The 24,519-nt window shown below is 37.2% G+C and overlaps 1 protein-coding gene across 4 annotated transcripts in view; it reads left to right on the top strand.

The window, feature by feature from the left end:
* Positions 1 to 24,519, top strand: part of usp45 (ubiquitin specific peptidase 45) — a 57,553-nt gene that overhangs the window by 12,437 nt on the left and 20,597 nt on the right. For all 4 annotated transcript variants that reach the window (XM_041251195.1, XM_041251193.1, XM_041251192.1 and 1 more), the window contains 3 exons: positions 16,423 to 16,571; positions 17,253 to 17,348; positions 22,165 to 22,295. In XM_041251195.1, the coding sequence (XP_041107129.1) occupies positions 16,423 to 16,571; positions 17,253 to 17,348; positions 22,165 to 22,295 (376 nt within the window). The remainder of the gene's footprint in view (positions 1 to 16,422; positions 16,572 to 17,252; positions 17,349 to 22,164; positions 22,296 to 24,519) is intronic.

Raw genomic sequence — 24,519 nt, 5'->3', positions numbered from 1 at the left:
TATATATATATATATATATATATATATATGTATGTGTGTGTGTGTATATATATATATATATATATATATACACACACACACACATACAGTACTGTGCAAAAGTTTTAGGCAGGTGTGAAAAAATGCTGTAAAGTAAGAATGCTTTCAAAAATAGACATGTTAATAGATTATATTTATCAATTAACTAAATGCAAAGTGAGTGAACAGAAGAAAAATCTAAATCAAATCCATATTTGGTGTGACCACCCTTTGCCTTCAAAACAGCATCAGTTCTTCTAGGTACACTTGCACAAAGTCAGGGATTTTGTAGGCATATAGTCAGGTGTATGATTAAACAATTATACCAAACAGGTGCTAATGATCATCAATTCAATATGTAGGTTGAAACACAATCATTAACTGAAACAGAAACAGCTGTGTAGGAAGAATAAAACTGGGTGAGGAACAGCCAACAAGGTGAGGTTGCTGAAGACAGTTTACTGTCAAAAGTCATACACCATGGCAGGACTGAGCACAGCAACAAGACACAAGGTAGTTATACTGCATCAGCAAGGTCTCTCCCAGGCAGAAATTTCAAGGCAGACAGGGGTTTCCAGATGTGCTGTCCAAGCTCTTTTGAAGTACAAAGAAAAGGGCAACTTTGAGGACCGTAGACTCAGTGGTCGGCCAAGGAAACTTAATGCAGCAGATGTAAGACACATCATGCTTGCTTCCCTTCGCAATCGGAAGATGTCCAGCAATGCCATCAGCTCAGAATTGGCAGAAAACAGTGGGACCCTGGTACACCCATCTACTGTCCGGAGAAGTCTGGTCAGAAGTGGCCTTCATGGAAGACTTGTGGCCAAAAAGCCATACCTCCGACGTGGAAACAAGGCCAAGTGACTCAACTATGCACGAAAACACAGGAACTGGGGTACAGAAAAATGGCAGCAGGTGCTCTGGACTGATGAGTCAAAATTTGAAATATTTGGCTGTAGCAGAAGGCAGTTTGTTCGCGAAGGGCTGGAGAGCGGTACACGAATGAGTGTCTGCAGGCAACAGTGAAGCATGGTGGAGGTTCCTTGCAAGTTTGGTGCTGCATTTCTGCAAATGGAGTTGGGGATTTGGTCAGCATTAATGGTCTCCTCAATGCTGAGAAGTACAGGAAGATACTTTTCCATCGTGCAATACCATCAGGGAGACATCTGATTGGCCCCAAATTTATTCTGCAGCATGACGACGACCCCAAACATGCAGCGGAAGTCATTAAGAACTATCTTCTGCGTAAAGAACAAGGAGTCCTGGAAGTGATGGTATGGCCCCCACAGAGCCCTGATCTCAACATCTTCGAGTCTGTCTGGGATTACATGAAGAGAGAGAAGTAACTGAGGCTGCGTAAATCCACAGAAGAACTGTGGTTAGTTCTCCAAGATGTTTGGGCCAACCTACCTGCTGAGTTCCTTCAAAAACTGTGTGCAAGTGTACCTAGTAGAATTGATGCTGTTTTGAAGGCAAAGGGTGGTCACACCAAATATTGATTTGATTTAGATTTTTCTTCTATTCACTGACTTTGCATTTTGTTAATTGATCAATATAATCTATTAACATGTCTATTTTTGAAAGCATTCTTACTTTACAGCATTTATTCACAAAAAAAAAATTCTCAAACAAATTATAGAAAAAATCTTTTGTAGCAAAAGTTTTGCTTTTGTGTAGGAAAAAAAATACAAGAAATGTCTACAATTATTTATTTCTGCAAATTTTTTTGCAAAACTCCACAACCGGGAGTTTACAGTAACATACGACCTGCTTTCAGAATTTCAACAGCTGATTAGCAGGTAGAATGTAAATGTTCAAACAGTTTTGTAATTAGTTATACAATGAAGGCACTGATGTGTGTGTCAAATGGGAAGACCCTTAACTTTCAACAGTGAACGCGTACAGTAAATAAAGACTGCTTTACACATTCGAAATGGCAGGCTAACCTAATACACTCATTCATACTACTTTATTATTTCATTTTCATGAAATAGTGTTTATATTACAGTACTTAGTGCTGAAAGACATACAAATATAATTCTGTACCCCAAGAGAAATGATGAGTTCAGATTGATTGACACCTTTGGTATGAAAACAACTGGACGGCGTCACAATATGCTGGGTGATGATGCTTTGATGCGATGTGCTTGGTGTGAAAAGACTTTAACCGAAAAAATAATTTCATAGTATATAGAAAGCAAAAGCACTGAAAAAAAAAAAACATTTATACCAAACATGAAAATAGATTAAAAAAAAATAAGCACCGAAAAACAAATAAAAACCAAAAAACAGAAGCCCTAGATGTACTCTGTGGTGTATGCCCTTAGTATGTTTGTAACTGCATCACAAAAAAGAAAAATCAACCAATATCACTCCACCAGTTTTATTTGTAACAGAACGTCATTAAAAGTATAAAAATAACATTTTAATTGGACAATGGGCAAGTTAAAACTTCCCAGAAAATGATACTAGCACCTTGGAGATGTCTGGTATATTTGCAGGCCATTAGGAACCCAATTAATCATTAACACAATGGCCAAAATTTGTTTTAAAAATGCTATTTTGTATAATCATTTTATAGAGAAGCTCTTAAGCAACATTGCTATAATGGAGGACCTATGTTTTGTAGAACGTTCATATGTAAAGGATGCATAAAAAAATTAAGTTAAAATAAAAACAAATGAAGATTGTTTCTGGCTGTGTATGGTGAGGAATGTTTTTTCAACAATGATTTAAATATTTTAACAGTTAACACCGCTACAGGTTGCAATAGAAGCCTATTATGATATGCTTTCGTACACAGACTGTATAAAATCTAAAATATTTATTATTCTCTGGGACAAATCTCTCTTTTTATTGGTTAATATGTATGCAAATGCATAATTGTTTAATATAATGTTAAATTGATGTACACTATCTGTTTATAACAAATCAGTTGTAGTCCTTTAACTTTAAACCACAGAGCTGTTCTTTATTTTGATGTGCATGCTGGCATTAGACAGATATGCTGTCAGTTGGTACCAAAAGGGTGGAGTATTGTGGCAGCAGGCAGTCTGTGCTGTGCAGCCTCCCTGAGAATCAGATTGCAGAGCAAAAACAATGGTCCAATTACATTACTACTACATGGATGCATTTATCAATTACATTAAGCGGATGAGCTGACCTCCAGTGCTGGGTTCCCCAAAGAATGTTTGCAGCTGCGAGTAACTTAAATCTCATTCTGCACTTCAGCGTATCGCATACTATTGGGATCAGAGTGCTCTGTCATGCTTGTGGGAGCCAGAGGTCTAAGGAAAGCATGTTGCCTGGCCGGCGGGAACTCTGTCCCCTGGTGGAGGGCTCTTTGCTGAGTCCCCCAGAAAGTAGTGAGTTGTAGCTAAAGTTTAGTCAACAGCTGGAGACAATGCGTACATTGAAAATCCACCAAAATAAATGTGTAATTTAGTTGTTTTGGGTCTACTTAAGCAATCCCATATATAAATGGATCTATGTTTTTTGTAAATCTGTAAGACTTCAGGTGTAAATGCAAGGCACGGTTAAGATGCTTTTACATTTCTTACTGTACATCAGCATTAAAAAAAATAATAATAATAATTGTAAGTGCATAAAAAGATCAAATTAAAGGCCCCATGTGTTAGAAGATGTGCATATTTGTGTACTGTGGTGGCTTTGAGAAATTTGGTACAGGCATCAAATAAGTGTATTCTCTTTGGCATTACCAATTGGATCTACATTTTGTCCTATTCCTTCTCATGTAATCTTTTAGTGAAGTGTTTAATGGGAAATGTTTGTAAAGAAGCCAAACTAGAGGTTGCAAACGAAAATTGTTTCAGACTGTTATTGTGCACATTTTTGTTGAAGGCCAGGTTTTCAGGGTGAGCTTATCCATATAGCCTCAATATAAGAGTCCTGACAAGAATGTAGTAATCCATAATAATGTTGGACAACAACAGTTTGGGAAATAAAAAAAAACCTATTGACTGTGTTCTTACCAACAAGGCCTTCAACTGAAGTACCAGAGGATTGGTAAATGGAGGCTTGACCTCAAGAAGAGGTACGTTCTTGAAACACAGCTGGGATTCTTTGTAGCGGAAATTAAAATGTTTCTCTGAATAGGCACCTCTATTAGTAAGTAAAGAATTTAGCCATCATTTTCTTCCCTTGATTTCAGTTTGTTTGAGTGAATTGATAATAATTCCTTTTAACTGTTACCATAGTGAAAACAGCAAAGCAGAGAGGAAGGATCAGCCTTTCCAAAGAGCAAAACCATTTGTGTTACCTTGATGGAATTCCTGTAAAAAATAAGTAAATAAGCAAGCAAGATGTGTAGTATTTTATTCTCAAACCCATACATTGTCAACTTCTTGAAAAGCCTATGCTTTCACATTGAATGTTGTTGAATGATGATTACAAAGAGAATAATTTTTTAATTTATATTTATTTTTCATGCTGTGCGGTGACAAAAATTCATAGAACCAGAGTTTCTACAAATTGCAGAGAACAGGTTTTAATAGGCTGTTCCCTTCAGGGTCTTGTATCTGCAATTAAAAAAAAATAAATAAATAATTAAATATTTAATCCCTAAAGATTTTTTTTTTCAACTAGTAACAATAAAAAAGTGGTTAGGTACAATAATAGACAATTGACATATACCGGCTAGTGCAAATACAATTCTTTATCCTGTCTTTCATTTTCATTCCTAATAGCTCTCGGTCTCAGATCAGGTGACACAGGTTGAATCATCAGTAAAGAAAATAATGAGTTATGGCAAAGATGCAGCTCTCCTTTCTTGTAAAGGTAAAGTAAATGTTTCTGTTGTTGGGGGAGGGGGTTAGTGGTAAATTGTGTGTTTCAAACAAGTCTTATTTGGTAATAAAAATACTATTAACTAAAAGGCTTAACTGTAGATTGTGTGTGTCCCTTAAGTAGCTGCCAGTCTGTTTTTCACTCAACAGTTTCCTTCAGTTTTTTTTTTTTTTTTTTTTTTTTAAGTCATCTCCAATTTTTTACCCTGGTTTTCTCCCCAATTATTATCTGGGTCCATGGCTCACTGCTTGCAACCCCCCTGTGTCCTCTGAAACGTGCTCTTTTGCATTGTGGATCCACAGCAAGGCCACCAGACCTGTAGTGCTGGAGGACAACACAGCTCTGGAGGCTCCACTGCAGAAGCACAGGTGCCCTGTCAGCCACAGGGGTTGATGGTGAGCAGTGAGCCATGGATGCCCCTGCTGACCTAAGCCCTCGCTACCCGGGCAGTGCCTGGCCAATTCTACTCTGCCCCATAGGAACTCCCATTCACGGTCGGCAGTGACGTAGCCTGGACTTGAACCTGTGATCCCCAGGCTATAGGGCAAATCCTTCAGTTTATGCTTGGATATATTGTGAAAAGTGTTGAATTTAAATCAAAGGAAGTAATGTTAAAACTACAATGCATTAGTAAGACCTCATCTTGAATATTGTGTTCAGTTCTGGTCACCTCGCTACAAAAAGGACACTGCTGCTCTAGAAAGAGTGCAAAGAAGAGCAACCAGAATTATTCAGGGTTTAAAAGGCATGTTCTCTGCAGACAGGCTAAAATAATTGAATCTATTCAGTCTTGAATAAAGACAACTACGCGGCGACGTGATTCATGCATTCAAAATTCTAAAAGGTATTGACAATGTCTAACCAAGGGACTTTTTCGACCTGAAAAAAGAAACAAGGACCAGGGGTCACAAATAGAGATTAGACAAAGGGGCATTCAGAATAGAAAATAGGAAACACGTTTTTTTTTACACAGAGAGTTGTGGGAGTCTGGAACCAACTGCCCAGTAATGATGTTGAAGCTGACACCCTGGGATCTATCAAGAAGCTGCTTGATGAGATTCTGGGATCAATAAGCTACTAACAACCAAACAACCAAGATGGGCTGAATGGCCTCCTCTCGTTTGTAAACATTGTCTTTTATATTATATACTGTGTATATATATATATATATATATATATATATATATATATATATATATATATATATATATATATATATATATATATATATATATATATATATATATATATATATATATATATATATATATATATATATATATATATATATATATATATATATATATATATATATATATATATATATACACACAGTACCTATAGAGTCTACAACCCCTTTCAAAATTTTTACCTTTTCCTTATAGCCTGGAATTAAAATGCGTTCAATTTATTTATTTATTTTTCCATTTATCTACACATCCTACCTCACAATTTCCAAGTGAAATATTCTAGAAAATTAGTTAAAAATAAAAACTGAAATAGCTTGGCTGGATAAGTGTCCACCCCCTTGTAATAGCGATCCTAAATTAGCTCAGATGTAACCATTTGCCTTCAAAATCACACACCAAGTTAAGTGGCCTCCATCTGTGTTAAATTGTACTGATTCACATGATTTCAGGATGAATGCAGCAGTTCCTGTTGGTTCTGTCTACTGGGTAGTGCATTTCAAAGCAAAGACTCAACCAGGAGCACCAAGGCGCTTCCAAAAGAAATCCAGGACAAAGTTGTTGGGAGGCACAGATCAGGGGATGGGTGTAAAAAAAATATCAAAGGCCTTGAATATCCCTTGGAGCACGGTCAAGACGATTATTAAGAAGTGGAAGGTGTATGGCACCTCCAAGACCCTGCCTAGATCAGGCTGTCCCTCCAAACTGGATGACCGAGCAAGGAGGAGTCTGGTCAGAGAGGCTACAAGAGGTCAATGGTAACTTTGCAAGAGCTACGGGCTTTTATGGCCAAGACTGGTCAAAGTGTGCTTGTGACAACAATATCCCAGTCACTCCACAAATCTGGCCTGTATGGTAGGGTGGCAAGAAGGAAGCCATTACTCAAGAAAGCCCACCTTGAATCCCATTTTGAAGTATTCAAAAAAACTCGGGAGATTCTGTAGTTATGTGGCAAAAAGTTTTGTGGTCTGAGGAAACTGAAATGGAACTTTTTGGCCTAAATGCAAAGCGTTATGTTTGGAGCAAACCCAACACAGTGCATCACCCAAAGAACACCATCCCTACTGTGAAGCATGGTGGTGGCAGCATCATGTTATGGGGCTGTTTCTCATTGGCAGGGACTGGGGCACTTGTCAGGATAGAAGGGAAAAGGAATGGAGCAAAGTACAGAATAGTTCTTCAGGAAAACCTGCTGCCTTCTACAAGAAAGCTGAAACTGGGACGGAAGTTCACCTTTCAGCATGACAACGACCCAAAGCACACAGCCAAAGCTACACTGGAGTGGCTAAGGAACAAAAAGGTAAATGTCCTTGATTGGCCCAGTCAGAGCCCCAACCTCAGTCCTATCAAATTTGTGGCATGACTTGAAGTTTGCTGTCCATCAACGCTCCCCAAGGAACATGACAGAGCTTGAACAGTTTTGAAAAGAAGAATGGTCAAATATTGCCAAATCTAGGTGTTGCCAGAGACCTAGCCCAACAGACTCACAGATGTAGAGGTGCTTCCACCAAGTATTAACTCGGGTGGAGACTTATCCAATTATGATCTTTGTTTTGTGTTTTCAATTTATATATTTTTTCTCAATAAACTTTTTTTCACCTTAACGGTGTGGAGTATGGTGTGTAGATAAACGGGGAAAAAAAATCCTCATTTAAATGCATGAAACTCTGAGGCACTGACACAACAAAATGTGAAAAAAGTTCAAGGGGGTGTAGACTTTCTATAGGCAGTGTGTGTGTGTGTGTGTGTGTGTGTGTGTGTATATATATATATATATATATATATATATATATATATATAATCTGTACATATGTGATGACTATTGTGTTCCTTAGGTAGACCCAGTTCAAGTCTTTTAATTGTAGATGGTACTTGGAACAAATCATTCCTCTATACTTGTGTGAAATTGTCATTTTGTTTGGACTTCAAATGTGTCTGTGGAGTTTGCCCTTGGGATAGGGTCCACAGTGTCAGTTCTGTCCATATTTGGTGGCTGAGCAAGGAGAACCAGGTGGTGCTGTAAAGCATAGCACAGTGAAGCGTGGACAGATCCCATCCTGACATTTGCCATCCCCTACTGCTGGAGGGAAGAGAAAAATCTGTTTTTCCATATGCTTCTGATTTATTTTTTGCCTGCAGTTTTGACCAGATGGCCCTATGAACATTGCTTACCTTAAGTTGCTGTTCCAGATGTAATATTTATCCATCGACATTCACATTTAACTGATTTTTCCCAAGAACACAGTATTAACGAATACAGGTCATTTTGTTTTTTTTGTGTTTTTTTTTTTTTTTTTTTTCTGATAAACTCTGTATTTGTTGAATGCTAGCTTTTTGGACATTGATTTAAGCCATACAGACAAACACTTTTTTTTTTCTTTTTCTTTAAGATATTATGATTTCTATATAAGGTCAACATCACATTCTAAAACAACTAAGTTGTGCATGTGTGTGAATAACAGATTTGCTAATCCAAACCAGTTGGGACCAGACCCTTTTCAGGTTATGGATTTTTGTTCAGAGTTCTAATTAGAATCTGTACCATACTTATATCTGTCTGTCTAGCTATCTATCTATTATTCCCCCAGCTTGTGGTAATAAACCTTTGAGGGAAGTTTGCTTTCTACAGCTTCTATCCACTTCATTTCGTTATGTTTGGGGCTCACCAGAGCAGCAAAACTGTAGTTTGACTTCTGAAAAGCTCAGCAGAGTAAGTAAAAACAAGTAGCTTTCAAATTGTACCGTATTACTTTGAATTAGCGCCGCTGCGTTTATTTTAAGTTGTTACACGGCTGCGGCACTAAATTGAGGGCAGCGTTTATCACTGCACTATTTTATAGCCTCCGATCTGCAGCACTATTGTGTGTTTTGGGGGCTTGAATACAGGACATTTATTGACAGTTAACGACAGCCTATTGGGTGGGTGTTGGGAGGTCAGGGGAGTACTGTACCAGCGAATCAGGAGTGTGTATTGGTTGTTATGGGGCGGGAGAAGAATAGCAGAGAAAACGGTAGTTGGAGTGTCATGCAGTTGTTTTTCTTAACGAAAAAGATTACCTTTTGAATATTGGTTTGATTTCTGTTATAACTAAAATATACCCTACTCAGTTATTTATTTATTTATTTTATCTCTGTAATTTATGTGCTTGATTGTAATTTATCTGTAAGAGAAACCAAAACTAAGTCTTCTCAGATAGTAAGCTTGTTTTTTTTTTTTTAAATATGTTTGTACAGGACTGAGAAATTCCAATTGAACAAAAAACAAAACAAATATCTGTCAGCTGTAAATTCCTCTGAGTTTGTTTTCACCATCCAAGCTGAGGACAAGGTAAACAGACAGCGCTTGTTTTATCACGGGATGCACCGAATCCAGGATTCGGTTTCAGATTCGGCCTGAATACCTACATTTGAGCAAGGTTCGTATTAGGCAGAATACTTAAGATTCGGTATAGATTTTCTAACGCAAATGATTGGAATTCGTGTTTTATTTGTGCATTGAACTTGAGGAAACATTTATTTAAATAGGTAATGCGTGCGTCTCGCATGTGATGTTGAGGCTACTCACCCAGTAGCGAGAGTGCCGTTATTCCAGCCAAATGTGCCCTGTTTTGAACGCATCAAGGTGGTTAGTGTTATCTTTGGTGGTTTGGTTATTTTTTTGGCTATTTTTATCAAGCGTGTTTTTTTTTTTTTTTTTTTTTTTTTAATATTATTCTTTCCTATTACGTCATCTCCAGCGCAGAAATTAAATCACCACGCTGTAGTATATCACATCCTCCACCCGTCTATTTTCTGGAGCACTGCATCCAATGCAATTACGGATCACACTAATGCTCAGTATTTGTCACCAATTTAAGAACTGTATCGGTACATTGTTTTAAAATGTATTTTTAAAGACTATTTGCCGACAGTTTTGAACAATTGTATTGTACACTACATTCTGAATATTAGCTAAAAAAAATAAAATGCAATACCAGAACCTCTGTTTATTTAAGTGGTGAGTAACAGTACCTACCAGTGTTTTATTTTAAATGTGTAGCACTTATTTATGGTTTTGTAATACATAATAAATCTTAAATGCAAGGGCAGTCGTTCACTCCAATCCCCGGGTCTGTGACCTATGTACAAAACAGCTTTAAACTCGTGTTTATGGCCACAATCGTAGCATGCAGTTCTGTCAAAACGTGTTATCCTTAAAGCAGTACTGCAGTTTGTAATAGAAGTACTAATGTTCCCCTTGCATCATAAGGATGACTGAATCAGACAGTTGTGCAGTAGATTTGACTACATTTAAATTTACGCACTATTCAGAGACTCGGACTCTGAACGTACCATCAAAACTGGTATGCAGGGAATCGGACACTGATTTATTTGTTCTTAGTGCTTATTCAAAAGAAAGACCGAAAATAGATCTCTTGATTGATGCCCAGCCACCGAAATTAGAGCGGTCCGGCACTGTATAACCATTTTCACGATGGTACTTTCCTTTCTTGTAACGGTAAAGTAAACCGTTCTGTATTTTGACATTTCTATTGTGGGGGAGGGGCTAGCGGTAAATTGTGTAAGTTTCAAACTGAAATCATATTTCCATTCGGTAATAAAAATACTACTATTAAAGGCTGAAAACTGTAGATTGTGCGCATCCCGTGTTAGTAGCTGCCAGTCTGTTTTTCATTCAGCACTTTTCTTAAGTTTTCTGTTGTTTCTAGACCTTTTTGTAGATTCTGTATTCGGTTCGGTATTCGGCCGAATCTTTTGAGATGGATTCGTCTCACAAGGACGGCCGAAGTGGGCGGTGTCAGAACCAGGAAATGAATACACAAAACAGGTCGGATGAAATGATGATGGCGATTGCTTGCGCCGGTTTATTGTAAATAAAAGGTTTAACAACCACAAAAACAGAAACACGGCACTACGCCAAAATAAGAGACAAACAAAAACGGACTATACTTAACAAAACGGTGCACGGACAGACACACTGACAAACACAGTGAGTTTCTAAATAAACAAGTATCGTGCTGGTCCCACCAGCACGCAATTGTTGTAAATAGTTTATCCTCCTCTCTCCCGTTCTCCACTTACCGAACACCCAACCGCGAGTATGTAAAAACGTGCATCTATATATACTGTTGTGCTGGGATTCAATTACTAATTAATTAATTCACTTGAATCCCAGCACGTGAATTAATTATGTGCAACCTCGTGCTCACATATTAACTACTTTAAATGTACGTGAAGTGATGTACAATCCCGTGCCTAAATACAAATATACATTTTAAACACTCGTGTTACAGACCCATTTATATCCCGTGTACCAATTACTATACACCAGCATTTAACAAACCACACGCAACATAACAGGTAATATACACAGGGGCGGGCACTTTGTCACAATTCGGTATTCAGCCGAGCCCCAAAAACTTGGATTCGGTGTATTCCTAGTTTTATCCCATGCTGTGTTGTCACTGAACTTTTGAGAGCGGCGTTTATTCGAGGGCGGCGTCTCTTAAAAAGCTGATATCAGATTGAGGCGTTAATTATAAATACTACTGTAACTGATTTTTCCCTATAAAACCCTATTCTTAATTATGTGATTACAGGATAGAACTGATGACAGTACTATACTGTACATAGTCACTATTGTAGTGACAGTACTATCCTGTAATCCCTATTATTACAACAGATCGCGCCGATATTTCGGATTTACAGGCGAGATATGACGTAAATGCAATGAACACTTTTAAAAATTACCTGACGGTTTCAAAGTGCTTTGAAAGTTCAAGTAGACAATTTTCAAATAGAAAGCTTATTTGTTGGGGGAAAAAAGCCCTCTCGATTTATCGTTGTGTCATAAGCTGAAAGGCAGCAGCAAAATAATACCGCACTATAAGGAAAACCATCTTTGATCTCGCCATTCTCAGATCATACTTGGCAGAGATTAGTGAACTGTGACCGGTTGAAACGATCCCTCACCACTACCAAGATAGTGAGAAAAAATAAAGATAACGACGCAGTGTCTGTTGCAGTGCCACCCAACTTCCATTCACGTGAAACTCGAAGTTACAGCCTCCATTGCATTTTTAACAACTCAAGTCAGCGTGAAATTGATGTTAGCCAAAAGAAACAGCCAAGATGCTAACCGACAACGCCTAATTTATTATTATTTTTTTTTTTTTAAAGTGTGTTTTTTTTTTTGAGAGGGCTCTATCGCTATTATAAAACAGTTTATTTCTTTATTTTCTCTTTAAAAAAAAAAAAACAAAAAAAAAACATCTTTAAAAACTATATTTACCTTGAACTTCTGATATTTTGGCGGGTAACCTTACGCTGAGGAAAATAGTCCCAAACAGAATTAGAATAGAAAAATGACACACACGTAGAGAAGACAGTTTTTGTTACGATGATGATATTGCCAGGTATATTAACTGTAGAATTGTTGAATGGAGTCGGACTGACTGGTGCGAAAGAATTGAAACAGGTTTGGCAGTTTTACTGGCTGGTTTTGAGGGAGGGCGTTGTTTGGAACGCGCTGATGACAGAATTGTGAACCAATCGTGTCTTTCCTGTTATTTTTACTCTCCAGTAGGTGTGAATTGAGCCTTCTTTACAGACCTGTCACAGACATATGATTTTGCTTGTCTCAAGACCAGTTTTCAGAAAATATGTTTAAGTAGCTTTTTATGTTATCAGATTAGTTGTAGATTATAATGTCTTTATATGCGGATTAATTTAAAATTTACTTAACAGTTAAGCTCTTCAACGTTCCAGCAGACATCAATCCAAAATAGAAGCCCGCTAGTTCTAGAAGCTGATAAAAGCTGATATTACAGTGTAATAACAGGAAAGAAAACCTACGTATTGCTTGCAAGAGTATGCAGGTTCAGTATTATTGGTTTAATGGGTTATTTTAGTTGTTAAGAGAACATTTTTCAAATCATACATCAAGAAAATATGGCTTTCGGTGCCAATTAATCCCAAAAGAGTTTACATTGATGTGCATTATTCGTTAATATTTAAGACCGTGAAATGTCATTTTCTAAATGCAACAACTACAACATTAAGAAAGCTTGCCCTACTGTACCCAGATAAGTTCTTCACTATGCATCACAACACTTGACCACTGAATCCGATGTCTTTGAGAAACCAGGTTGTGGAGTGTGCCACACATCCTTGACAACCCACCTCCACTGGATAAAAATGCACGTATCAATGCCCCGGAAGCAGCTTGTTACGGATTCAAGCTTCTCTAGATTGAACCGTCGTCCCAAATGTTTCTTTCTCCGTTCTGCAATCTGGCTCATGGTGTGCCTCAATCAACAGAAATATAGTTAAACAAAATAAACAGAAATGTGAAACCTTCATGCAGTCGTGGCTGTTTGTTATTTCATCGGCTTACGTACAGCTGTCATGCATTTTGTCTCTCTCTACCCGGGTCAAAGCATGTTGACACACATCCTGAGGTGGGTCGCTGGGACCCAGGTACGTGGTTTCACACTACGCGGGATTGTCACCCGGGTAGCCAAAACATGGGTCGGGACCCAGGGAGGAGTGCAAGTGTGAAAGGGGCTTTAGATTGAATAAGAGTTAGCAGAACTGTCAACTTTGCAATCATTAGCCTAGTTTGTATCAGATAACACAGCAGCAGTTAAACAAGTGCCACTCAGATTATACAGCAGCACAGAACACATACAGTTGAGATTAAGGTAGTGGATTCAGAATAAGATGGTGGATCCAGAATAAGACAGTAGATTCTGTAAGAGTGCCAGAATTTACAACAGATGAAACAGGGGTATGAATTGCAGCTCAGACAAATGGGCTATGAACAGTTTTAAGCTCTTGCTTGTTCATTCAGGGTGAAGTTTTTTATTTTTTATTTTAAAAGGCTTAGTAAAACTCTTCATTTCACAGTAAGTTGCTTTAAGTTAAAATATGACATTAATAGAGGGCTAGAGAACAATGCCCTTGTGCATGTAGATATTAGACCATATTTGAATATCCTGTCTTGTTAATGCTTTCATATAAATTGAGATAATTGGTAAAATATTTACAGTATATGTCACAGGTTATGAACACGTGTGGTTGGGCTCAACAGAAAAGCGAACTATAGTCAAAGTTAACCTGTATGGTATACACAAATTTGGATTGACAGATCTTTATGCAAGCTTTTAAAATGGCCTTTTTGCACAGCTGGCCTTGAAGTTGTGAAAATATTTGCCATCTGTCATTTTGGAAACACATATGACAGTAGTTCCATCCAGATGCTGTACAGGCTTTTCCCCAGTTACTTTGTCGTAATGCATCTTTGACCTTTTTAAGCTGTCATTAAAGAGGAAAATAACCTTTTATAATGTAATATGTTGAGCAGAGTTTGATTTTAAGGGATTTTTTTTCTGACTGTCCCTCGAACAAGTGCCATTCCACAGAGGGGAAACTAGATTTTTGCCATAATGTTATCCTTTCTGTCCGACTGTGAAACCTGTTTATCAGTCGGATAGAAAATTACATAAATATTAGGTTTTCTAAACTTTTTGTTTTTAATCACGGTTGTCGTGTTTTGTTGTTTTTTTTCCCCCAATCGTAGCTTACAGCATAGTAGTAGTTTCTGCATGCGAGTTGTATTGTATTATTTGTAGTTAAAATAATATAGGCTACTTTTTGATTACTAAAAAAAAAAGCTATACTAATAACATCGATCATCTCACATTTAAAATATTCTAATAAACTTTACTGTGATAATGTGATTGCAGAGTTTTGCTTTTGTTGTCGTTGTTCCGATATATATATATATATATATATATATATATATATATATATATATATATATATATATATATATATATATGGTTGTTGCATCATTAAAAAAACTTAACTTACACTTGATCACATATGTGCTTACAAGAATAAGTGTTTGTCACTGTTGTTCCATAGTTAAGGAATATACAACATAAATGTTTTTCCACTTATCGCAAGTAAAACTGGACATGTACTGTGTCAGACATTTTATATTTTAAAACCTACATACTATATGAAAATCTATCTATGGGAAACTGAAGTCGTACAAAATGATTATTGTAAAATTGTGGAACTTTTGATTTTTTTTTTCTAAAGACCTTGAAATAAAAAAGATTGAATATCTCGAAACTGTTTGGAATATACATTACTGTTCTTCGTCTGAATGATTTATTTATTTAACCCAGCTTGTTATGGTATAATAAAGATCTGCAACGGTATTGGTTGTTACAGAGCTGTGTATCAGGTGCACCCAGGATGTAGTCTCATCCATCAACGGGGAAATGTGCTAATAAAGGTCAGTGAAGTACAATCTCGTTTCTATGTCGCATACATTGCACCCACCAAACTAAGGAACATGCTGTCACAACCAACCCATTGAAGAGTATTGGGAGCTGAAACAAGTATTTTAAGCAAACCAGTTTCTCACATAAAAGAATAATCAACATTGTTTCACAGGATTGTTATTATTTTTTGGGCGTTACGCACACTGAAAACACAGCGTGGCGGCGTGATCACGGTGTCATTTTTCCAGGTAACAACATAATGACCCATTACGAGCAACAGCGCTGACGAGAACGCTGGTACCTAATACAGTAACAAAGGTCCAAGAAATGATGAACTGTATGAAAATAATTATAAAACCCCTAAACCAAAAATGTATTATTCAACGTTAACATGACGAACATGGGGTTTCCATGCGGGTCAATTTACACGTGAAATGGCGATGTGCGTGAATGTTTGGGAGAATTACACTGGTAAATTAGGTTTGTGGCCGTAAAAAACGGACAAAGAGGGATAGGGTAAGTCTCATTTTCTCGTGTAAATGACAAAACACGGAAAAAACATGCCCAGTTTCACATGGAAACCCGCATTTCAAGATGGCAGAAAGTAAGTGGCTGATGGGTGATTTTATGGTTAGCAGTGGTGTAGTTCACCTTAATGATAATGCAGGCAGCTTTTTTTTGTGTTTTTCTGTGTCTTGTCTGCCATGTTGTATATCTTTTGTGGGTTTACAGTTGTGTAAAAAACCACTTGCCATAAACTGCGTTATGCCCTTGTTATAGTATTAATGCAGCTGTTTGAGAATAACCTTGCTGCTTAAATGTCTAACTGAATTAATTCCCATGCTTTTTTGATCCCAGCTATGTCCAAGGACAACGTGTGTCTTCCTTCCACGTTAGTAAATGTAGTTGGTGAACTGGATGTCATGAGCTAGCTCGATCGCCCAAAACAGCACAACAACATCCAACAAGCTGTTGATGCTCTCTCAGAACTGAGCAAATAAAATTGCAAATGAACGTTAACTGTGTTTTGTTTGTTTGCATCATTAATATTTGACACAACAGTAAATCCAACATTACAGGGGCATATTGTAAAATTGTTCACATTCTTTTTTCAGACACATCATCAAAAATAATAAAAATCCGAGAGGACGCTACAGAGGGCAGTGATCTTTTGAAGGGGAAAACTCCAGTCATCAGCACATTAGTACCTGTGAAAGGCATAAACAATCTGGGAAATACCTGCTTTTTTAATGCCGTTATGCAGGTACATTTTAATGTTATTTTTTGTCTTTCAATAAACAGTTGTTTTAAAAGCACAATTTGTTTTCTGAATTCACTGAAAAAGTATTGATGTTTTGGTGCTTGGTAATCAATTTAACAAACTGGATCAGGTAATTTAAATGGATATGGAATAACCATACAAGAATCCCAAATTGCATTAGCTTAATATTTTTGTGAAGTAGGAAACTTAGCATTCATGGTTCAATACAGATTTTTAATGTTAAAATGTTACAGAACAAACTGCAAAGTTTACAAGAAAAGCATTACATAACTCTACTAAAAAAAAAAAAAAAAAAAAAAAAAAAAAAAAAAAATTGGATACTTCATGATTCATAAATCAACTGGGCAATACATTTCTCGACATTTATTTTTATTCACCAAGGGGAAGAAAAAAAATCCTCTAAGGATTGCAGTGTATCCAGACTGCTCAATGCTGTTTCCCCCAATGCACTACTCTTTAAATTAGGTCTGTTGCTAAAGGGAAGCGTGATGTTCAGAAGAAAAAAATCTTTCCCGAGTAAAAGCTGAACAAAACAACAGTTACCTAGTTGAATTGCATATGATGATAGAATTTTAAATATCCAAAGTAATGTGCTTTTTATGAACATGGGGTTCTGTAGCACTTTAATGAAGCTGGTAACAATCTTTTAATATTTATTTTCAGAATTTGGCACAGACACACTTGCTGAATGACTTGATTTTTGAGATGAAGGAAAAGGGACCCAAGATAAAGATATGTCCACCGCTGGAAACAAACTTGGTACGTGAAGCTTGTAAATTACTTCTGATGGCTGTCAAATTTGAATTGTAGGCTAAGTTAATTTCCTCCTTGACCCGCAAGAGCTCAAAGACCAAGGCAGTGTTCTCTATGGTCCCCTACCAAACTATCGTCAACACAATATGACCAACATTAGAAGAAGCTTTACTGTCTTACGTTGATGTGTAACTATGAGACTCATGCATCCCACATTATTTAAAATTCCTTTACAGGTAGCCATAACATCTCATGAGGTAGGGTTGTATTTTTTTTTCCACAGCTTATTTCACTGCATTTAACGCTCTAAAAATGTAATTTCACGAGTTATTGAAGGAGAAAAAACTTGTCACAACCAAAAGAGATCATTTTCTCTAGAGCAGGGGCTATCAACCAGGGGTGCTCCTAAAGTTTGGTTCGTATACTTAGCATCAAAAGAAAGTTATCACTATTATGACACATTTATTTTGTCAGTGGACGGCGACAAAATGTTTTTGGTTTCTTTTTAATCGCTCGATCATTCGTCCTTGACGATGACACACTTAAGTGATTATGACTGAAGCATATGCACTTAATTACCTAATTAGTGACACAGTTGATTGGACACTGGATATGGAGTTATTTCAGATGTTGAATTGGAAGCTTTAATAAAAGCAATAAAGAAAATTACAGGAAAAAAAACAATATGCCACGTCTGTCAAGAGAGCAGCACCTTCGTGTAATTAGCATGTTGGAGGCTGGACTAGGGCAGCGTACTGTGCCTCTCCGTCTTGGGTGCTCACAGCCAGCAATTTCAAACCTGGCGAGATGGTACAACCAGACACACTCTGTCAATGACAGGCCGCGAATTGGGAGACCAAGAGTCACAAGACCTGCCCAAGATCGACAGATCATTTCGCAGCATCTTCGTGATGTCATTTGTTAATCGGAGCAATAAAACTAATCAGCACCTGCTCTAAAACAGAGTTTGTCAATTTTTTCAATCACGTTTAGTAAATTTTATCCAAATATAATTGATGTTTCTTTTGATACTCAAGTATAAGTGATACGATTCTTTTGATGATCAAATATAAGTGATAAGTTTCTTTTGATGCTCCGTATACTCCAACTCTGTGTGACAGGATGGAATTATGTCATCCACGCTGTTGCGACGTGTGGCTTTTTGTGAAGTCGTACAGCCTTTTCTCATGCATCTGTGACCTGAAATCACATAGGGTCGGATATTGCTGAACAATGTCAAGATTTTGTGCATGGTCGGAGTGAAGCTGCACAGCTTTTATTTTTTGGACATATCGCATTTATCTGCGACAAAAGAATGAACCACCCCTTAGAGTCATAGGGGGTACGCAGGAGGACTCAGAAATGCACAAATAAAATGAAAGTGAAAGTCTTGAATTGATTTTATTAACAGTATTATATATTATCTCTAAATCGTTCTGCATAAATAATACATTTTTATTTAGCAGCTCAAAGTGAACTGAAGATGAAAAAAAGTAAAACACAGAATCTGTCACGTCCAGTATAAATGCCCTGGTAAACATAAATGATGATCTCAATACTCCATACTTTTGACGTTTTTTTGTTATTTTGGTATTGGGTGCAGCTGCATTTTAGTTACAGCAATAGCGGCTGGTTGTAATGGATTCGTTTCTTGCTTGCAAAAGAAAAACTGAGAAAGAAAACACAAGAGTACAGAAAGGTCAAAATAGTTTTCTCTTGATATCTTATTTTGATATTGTAAACATATTAAATGGCACACAATTATGCTGAGATGGGAAGTAAATGGTAAAAGTGCAGGCTATTGTGTTTTATTTATAATAACTTTGCTGACTAGAAAGCAAATACGGGTGTTTCTAAAGAGACTCCCAGATGCTCTCTCTTAATTGTGTGCATCCAAAGACATGTAATTATAAGTTTTAAAAATTAAGCCTTGTGGCAGGAAGTCTGAGTGGTGATGTACCCAGACAAGACCCGGAAGCTGACGCAGAGACACAGATACTATTCAAAAATAAAATAAATATTTAAATAAAAACACTGCTCATAGAGTAAAAATATTCATAAGTCATATTCTGCCTTTTATTTCAACTGTGGTATCATTCAGTCGAGTGAAAATTGTAAACGGGTACTTCTGAAAACTCCAGACAGAAGGGATACAGTTTCTTAAAAAGGTTGCAAACCCCTACTCTAGAGTTATTCTACAATAATTGTCCCTATATATTTAAATGCTTATGTGAAAAACAGTAAATGCTAAATTGTAGAATATTTAAAGACACACTATTTTCACCATCAGTGAATTATTAAACAAAATAACAACATAAATACATGTAAAAATAACAACATCCACGTGAAATTTACCTTTCCTATACTGGACCAGAGCAATCTTTAGCAGAAATATTTCAATTCTTTGAAGCAGCTGGTGTCTCTTTTGTTGAAGACTTTTTGAAGAAGTCATGCAGCTCTTTCACACAGTGTGTTCAATCATTTACCGGAAGCAAACTAAACCAGTGACCAGGTTCCTAAATGCAGTGTAACAGTGCCAGTAGTGTGTCACCAAGGCAAAAGTTTGTTATATTTATTTGATATATATATATATATATATATATATATATATATATATATATATATATATATATATATATATATATATATATATATATATATATATATACACACACACACACACACACATACACATAGTGCCTTGTAAAAGTATTCAGACCCCTGACCAATTCTCTCATATTACCGAATTACCGTGGTACATTGAAATTTCGTTCTGTTCGATATTTTATTTTTAAACACTGAAACTCAAATCAATTGTTGTAAGGTGACATTGGTTTTATGTTGGGAAATATTTATAAGAAAAAAAAAACTGAAATATGTCGCTTGCATAAGTATTCAACCCCAGTGCTGTGGAAGCTCCCATTTTGCACCGATGAAAGAAATTGTCCTAACGAGGACACAGTTACCTCACCATTGGCCTCCACCTGTGAACCATTAAAGTTGCTATCACATTTTCTGGATAAAAACCCAACTGTTGAAGGATCATTGGTAAGGCTGTGAATCTGAAGGAAAATGAAGACCAAAGAGCATTCTACAGAAGTTAGAGATAAAGTAATACAAATGCATAGATTAGGGAAAGGGTACAAAATAATATCCAAGTGTTTGGATATCCCAGTTAGCACAGTTGGATCAATAATCAGGAAGTGGAAGCTGCATCACACCATCCAGGCACTGCCAAGAAAAGGCCGTCCCTCAAAACTCAGAGCTCAAATAAGAAGGAGACTTGTGAGAGAAGCCACAGAGAGGCCAACAATCACTTTGAAGGAGCTACAGAGTTCAGTGGATGGGAGAGGAGTAATGGTGCACCAGTCAACCATATCAAGAGCTCTGCATAACACTGGCCTGTATGGGAGGGTGGCAAGAAAGAAGCTGTTACTCAAAAAGTACCATCTGAAAGCACGTCTGGAGTTTGCCAGAAGGCATGAGAGTGACCCAGCTGCGATGTGGGAAAGGGTTTTGTGGTCAGATGAGACCAAGATAGAGCTTTTTGCCCAAAACTCAAAGCGCTATGCAAACCTAACACTGCCCATGTCTCAAGACACACCATCCCTACAGTGAAGTATGGTGGTGGCAACATCATGCTGTGGGGATGGATGCTTCTCATCGGCAGAGACTGGGCATCATGTTACAATTGAAGGAAGAATGGATGGAGCAAAATACAGGAAAATACTGCAAGAGAATCTGCTTCAGTCCGCTAAGAAACTGAAGCTTGGGAGGAAATTCACCATTCAGCAGGACAATGATCCCATGCACAAGGCCAAAGCAACACTGGAGTGGCTCAAGAAAAAAAAGGTGAATGTCCTACAGTGGCCCAGTCAAAGTCCTGGTCTCAATCCCATTGAGACTCTGTGGCACTATTTGAAAATTGCACTCCGCAAGCGTCGTCCAACCAACCTGAACAACCTGGAGTAAATCTGCCAAGAAGAATGGGCCAAAATCACTCCGACACTGTGTGCAAAGCTGGTACATACTTACCCCAAAAGACTTAAAGCTGTTATTGCAGCGAAAGGTGGCTCTACCAAATATTAATGTGTGGGGGTTAAATACTTATGCAAGCAAGGTATTTCAGTTTTTTATTTTTCTTAAAGATATTTCCCAACATAAAACTAATGTCACCTTACAATAATTGATTTTGAGTTCTAGTGTTTTAAAATAAAAAATCAAACAATGAAATTTCAATGTACCATTTGTAATTCAGTAAGATGAGAGAATTGGTCAGGAGTCTGAATACTTTTGCAAGGCACTGTGTGTGTGTGTGTGTGTGTGTGTGTGTGTGTGTGTGTGTGTGTGTGTATAAATATATATATATAATTACACACGCACACACATTATTTTCAGAAATGAGCCTTACTCATGAGTATGGGTATATCAAATGGTCAACCACACAATATTAATGAAAAATGTATGTCTCTTATTCAAATTTAGATGAAAATGACAGTCTGGACATTCACAGCACAATTTTGCCTGAAGTTAGGGTTTGAATATCGTAATGAATCACTTACCTTTTGGAGGAATATATTTATTTTAACTGATTTTTTGAGACCTCATGAAACCTATTAATTAAGCATCAAGTTTCAGAGATATTGCCTCTTAAATTAACTTGAAGTAGAATGACGTCCAACCTACTTGTAGTAACTAAATAGCAATAGACTTTGAGTTTCAATAGTTAAAAAAAAAAGTAAACAATTATATTGAAGTATCATAGCATCCTAGTTTTACTGTCTTTCTTTATTAATGTAACTAATATTTTCTTCATGTGTAGGATCCATTAGTTGTGACTCTCCCAAGCCCTGAGCCTTTGACTTCTGCCATGTTCCTGTTTCTCCACTGCATGAAGGACACAGGGAAAGGGCCAGTTTCTCCCAAACTGCTCTTTAACCAGCTGTGTCACAAGTAAGGAAAAATAATGTGATGTTTGTGAATAGTTATTGAGCTGTGTATTTGTACAACCATATATATATATATTTTCTCTACATTATCTATGTCTTGGCAACTTTTTGTTCCTTAGTGCAGTTGTGTGCAAACTTTTTTATATGACGCCCCCTTTTCTTAGCATACATTTTGTTGCCCCCCCTCCCCGCCGAAGCCCACACTCATTGACGCTTCTGATTTGGCATTTCTGCCGAGCTGCCTTACAATGTGTTTGTTAACTTATATATTTAGCTAAATGTGGACTTTTTTTGGTTAAATCTAGGAGAAAATACGCAATTTACATTAAATCCGGGAAAAAGACACCTGTTAAAACACTAGTGCATTTTTTTTTTTTTTTTACACATGGCTGCCTTACAGTGAGCTTATACTACTTTGAGTTATTTGTTTTCTTTTAATAGTGTTTGTTTTATTGAATTACTTACTGCTGTCTTTTATGGGAATACACCACAGTCTGGTGTTTGCCTATGAAATTGACAATGATTGGTATGTAATAGGGTTTGTTGTATCTTTAATATAAAATAAACTTGATTATACTGCGATTTGTATTTTTAGCAGTATTAGCAATAAAAAGTACGTACATTAGTTTTTTTGTTTGTTTGTTTGTTTTTTAAATCCCACGATATCGTAAAAAGAGAGACAAAACCGAACCAGGTAACTACAGACCAATAAGCCTGCCTTCTATTATATGTAAACTTATGGAAGCTATAATAAGGTCCAAAATGGAAAATTACCTACATGGTAACAGTATCCTGGGAGACAGGCACCATGGTTTTAGGAAAGGGGGCTCATATCTGGTTAACCTGCTTGATTTTCTTTTGCTGTATGTTATTACATGTGCTTTCTTCACTGGTCAGCTAAATAGCATTTACTTCATGAAAAACTCTTTAGAAAAGTGTTTAATTACATATGCCATTAAGTTGTAGGAGATTCAAGGTCACTTAAGACTTGTGTATAGGAAACATCAATGCCCAGAAGGAACATAATGGGCAAAATTTCATGACTGTGTCATTGTGTACCATCGCCATTCAGCATTTTTCTTTTCTTTGTAGTTCACCTGTTACTTATTGAGCTTGGCTTTTGACATCCTATGATACAGTGGCTTGCAAAAGTATTGACCCCCCTTGGCATTTTTCCTATTTTGTTGCCTTACAACCTGGAATTAAAATGGATTTTTATTTGGATTTCATGTAATGGACATACACAAAATAGTCCAAATTGGTGAAGTGAAATGAAAAAAATATCTTGTTTAAAAAAATTCTAAAAAATAAATAACGGAAAAGTGGTGCATGCATATGTATTCACCCCCTTTGCTATTAAGCCTCTAAATAAGATCTGGTGCAACCAATTACCTTCAGAAGTCACATAATTAGTTAAATAAAGTTCACCTGTGTGCAATCTAAGTGTCACATGATATGTCACATGATCTCAGTATATATACACCTGTTCTGAAAGGCCCCAGAGTCTGCAACACCACTAAGCAAGGGGCACCACCAAGCAAGCGACACCATGAAGACCAAGGAGCTCTCCAAACAGGTCAGGGACAAAGTTGTGGAAAAGTACAGATCTGGGTTGGGTTATAAAGAAATATCTGAAACTTTGAACATCCCACGGAGCACCATTAAAGCCATTATTAAAAAATGGAAAGAATATGGCACCACAACAAACCTGGCAAGAGAGGGCTGCCTACCAAAACTCATGGACCAGGAAAGGAGGGCATTAATCAGAGAGGCAACAAAGAGACCAAAGATAACCCTGAAGGAGCTGCAAAGCTCCACAGCGGAGATTGGAGTATCTGTCCATAGGACCACTTTAAGCCGTACACTCCACAGAGCTGGGCTTTACGGAAGAGTGGCCAGAAAAAAGCCATTGCTTAAAGAAAAAAATAAGCAAACACGTTTGGTGTTCGCCAAAAGGCATATGGGAAACTCCCCAAACATATGGAAGAAGGTACTCTGGTCAGATGAGACTAAAATTGAGCTTTTTGGCCATCAAGGAAAACGCTATGTCTGGCGCAAACCCAACACCTCTCATCACCCCGAGAACACCATCCCCACAGTGAAGCATGGTGGTGGCAGCATCATGCTGTGGGGATGTTTTTCATCGTCAGGGACTGGGAAACTGGTCAGAATTGAAGGAATGATGGATGGCGCTAAATACAGGGAAATTATTGAGGAAAACCTGTTTC

The sequence above is a fragment of the Polyodon spathula genome, chromosome 5 (genome assembly GCF_017654505.1).
Source record: "Polyodon spathula isolate WHYD16114869_AA chromosome 5, ASM1765450v1, whole genome shotgun sequence".
In the NCBI taxonomy this organism is placed as follows: domain Eukaryota; kingdom Metazoa; phylum Chordata; class Actinopteri; order Acipenseriformes; family Polyodontidae; genus Polyodon; species Polyodon spathula.
The sequence above is the reverse complement of the archived record's forward strand: the minus strand, read 5'-3'. Positions and strand labels throughout refer to the sequence as shown.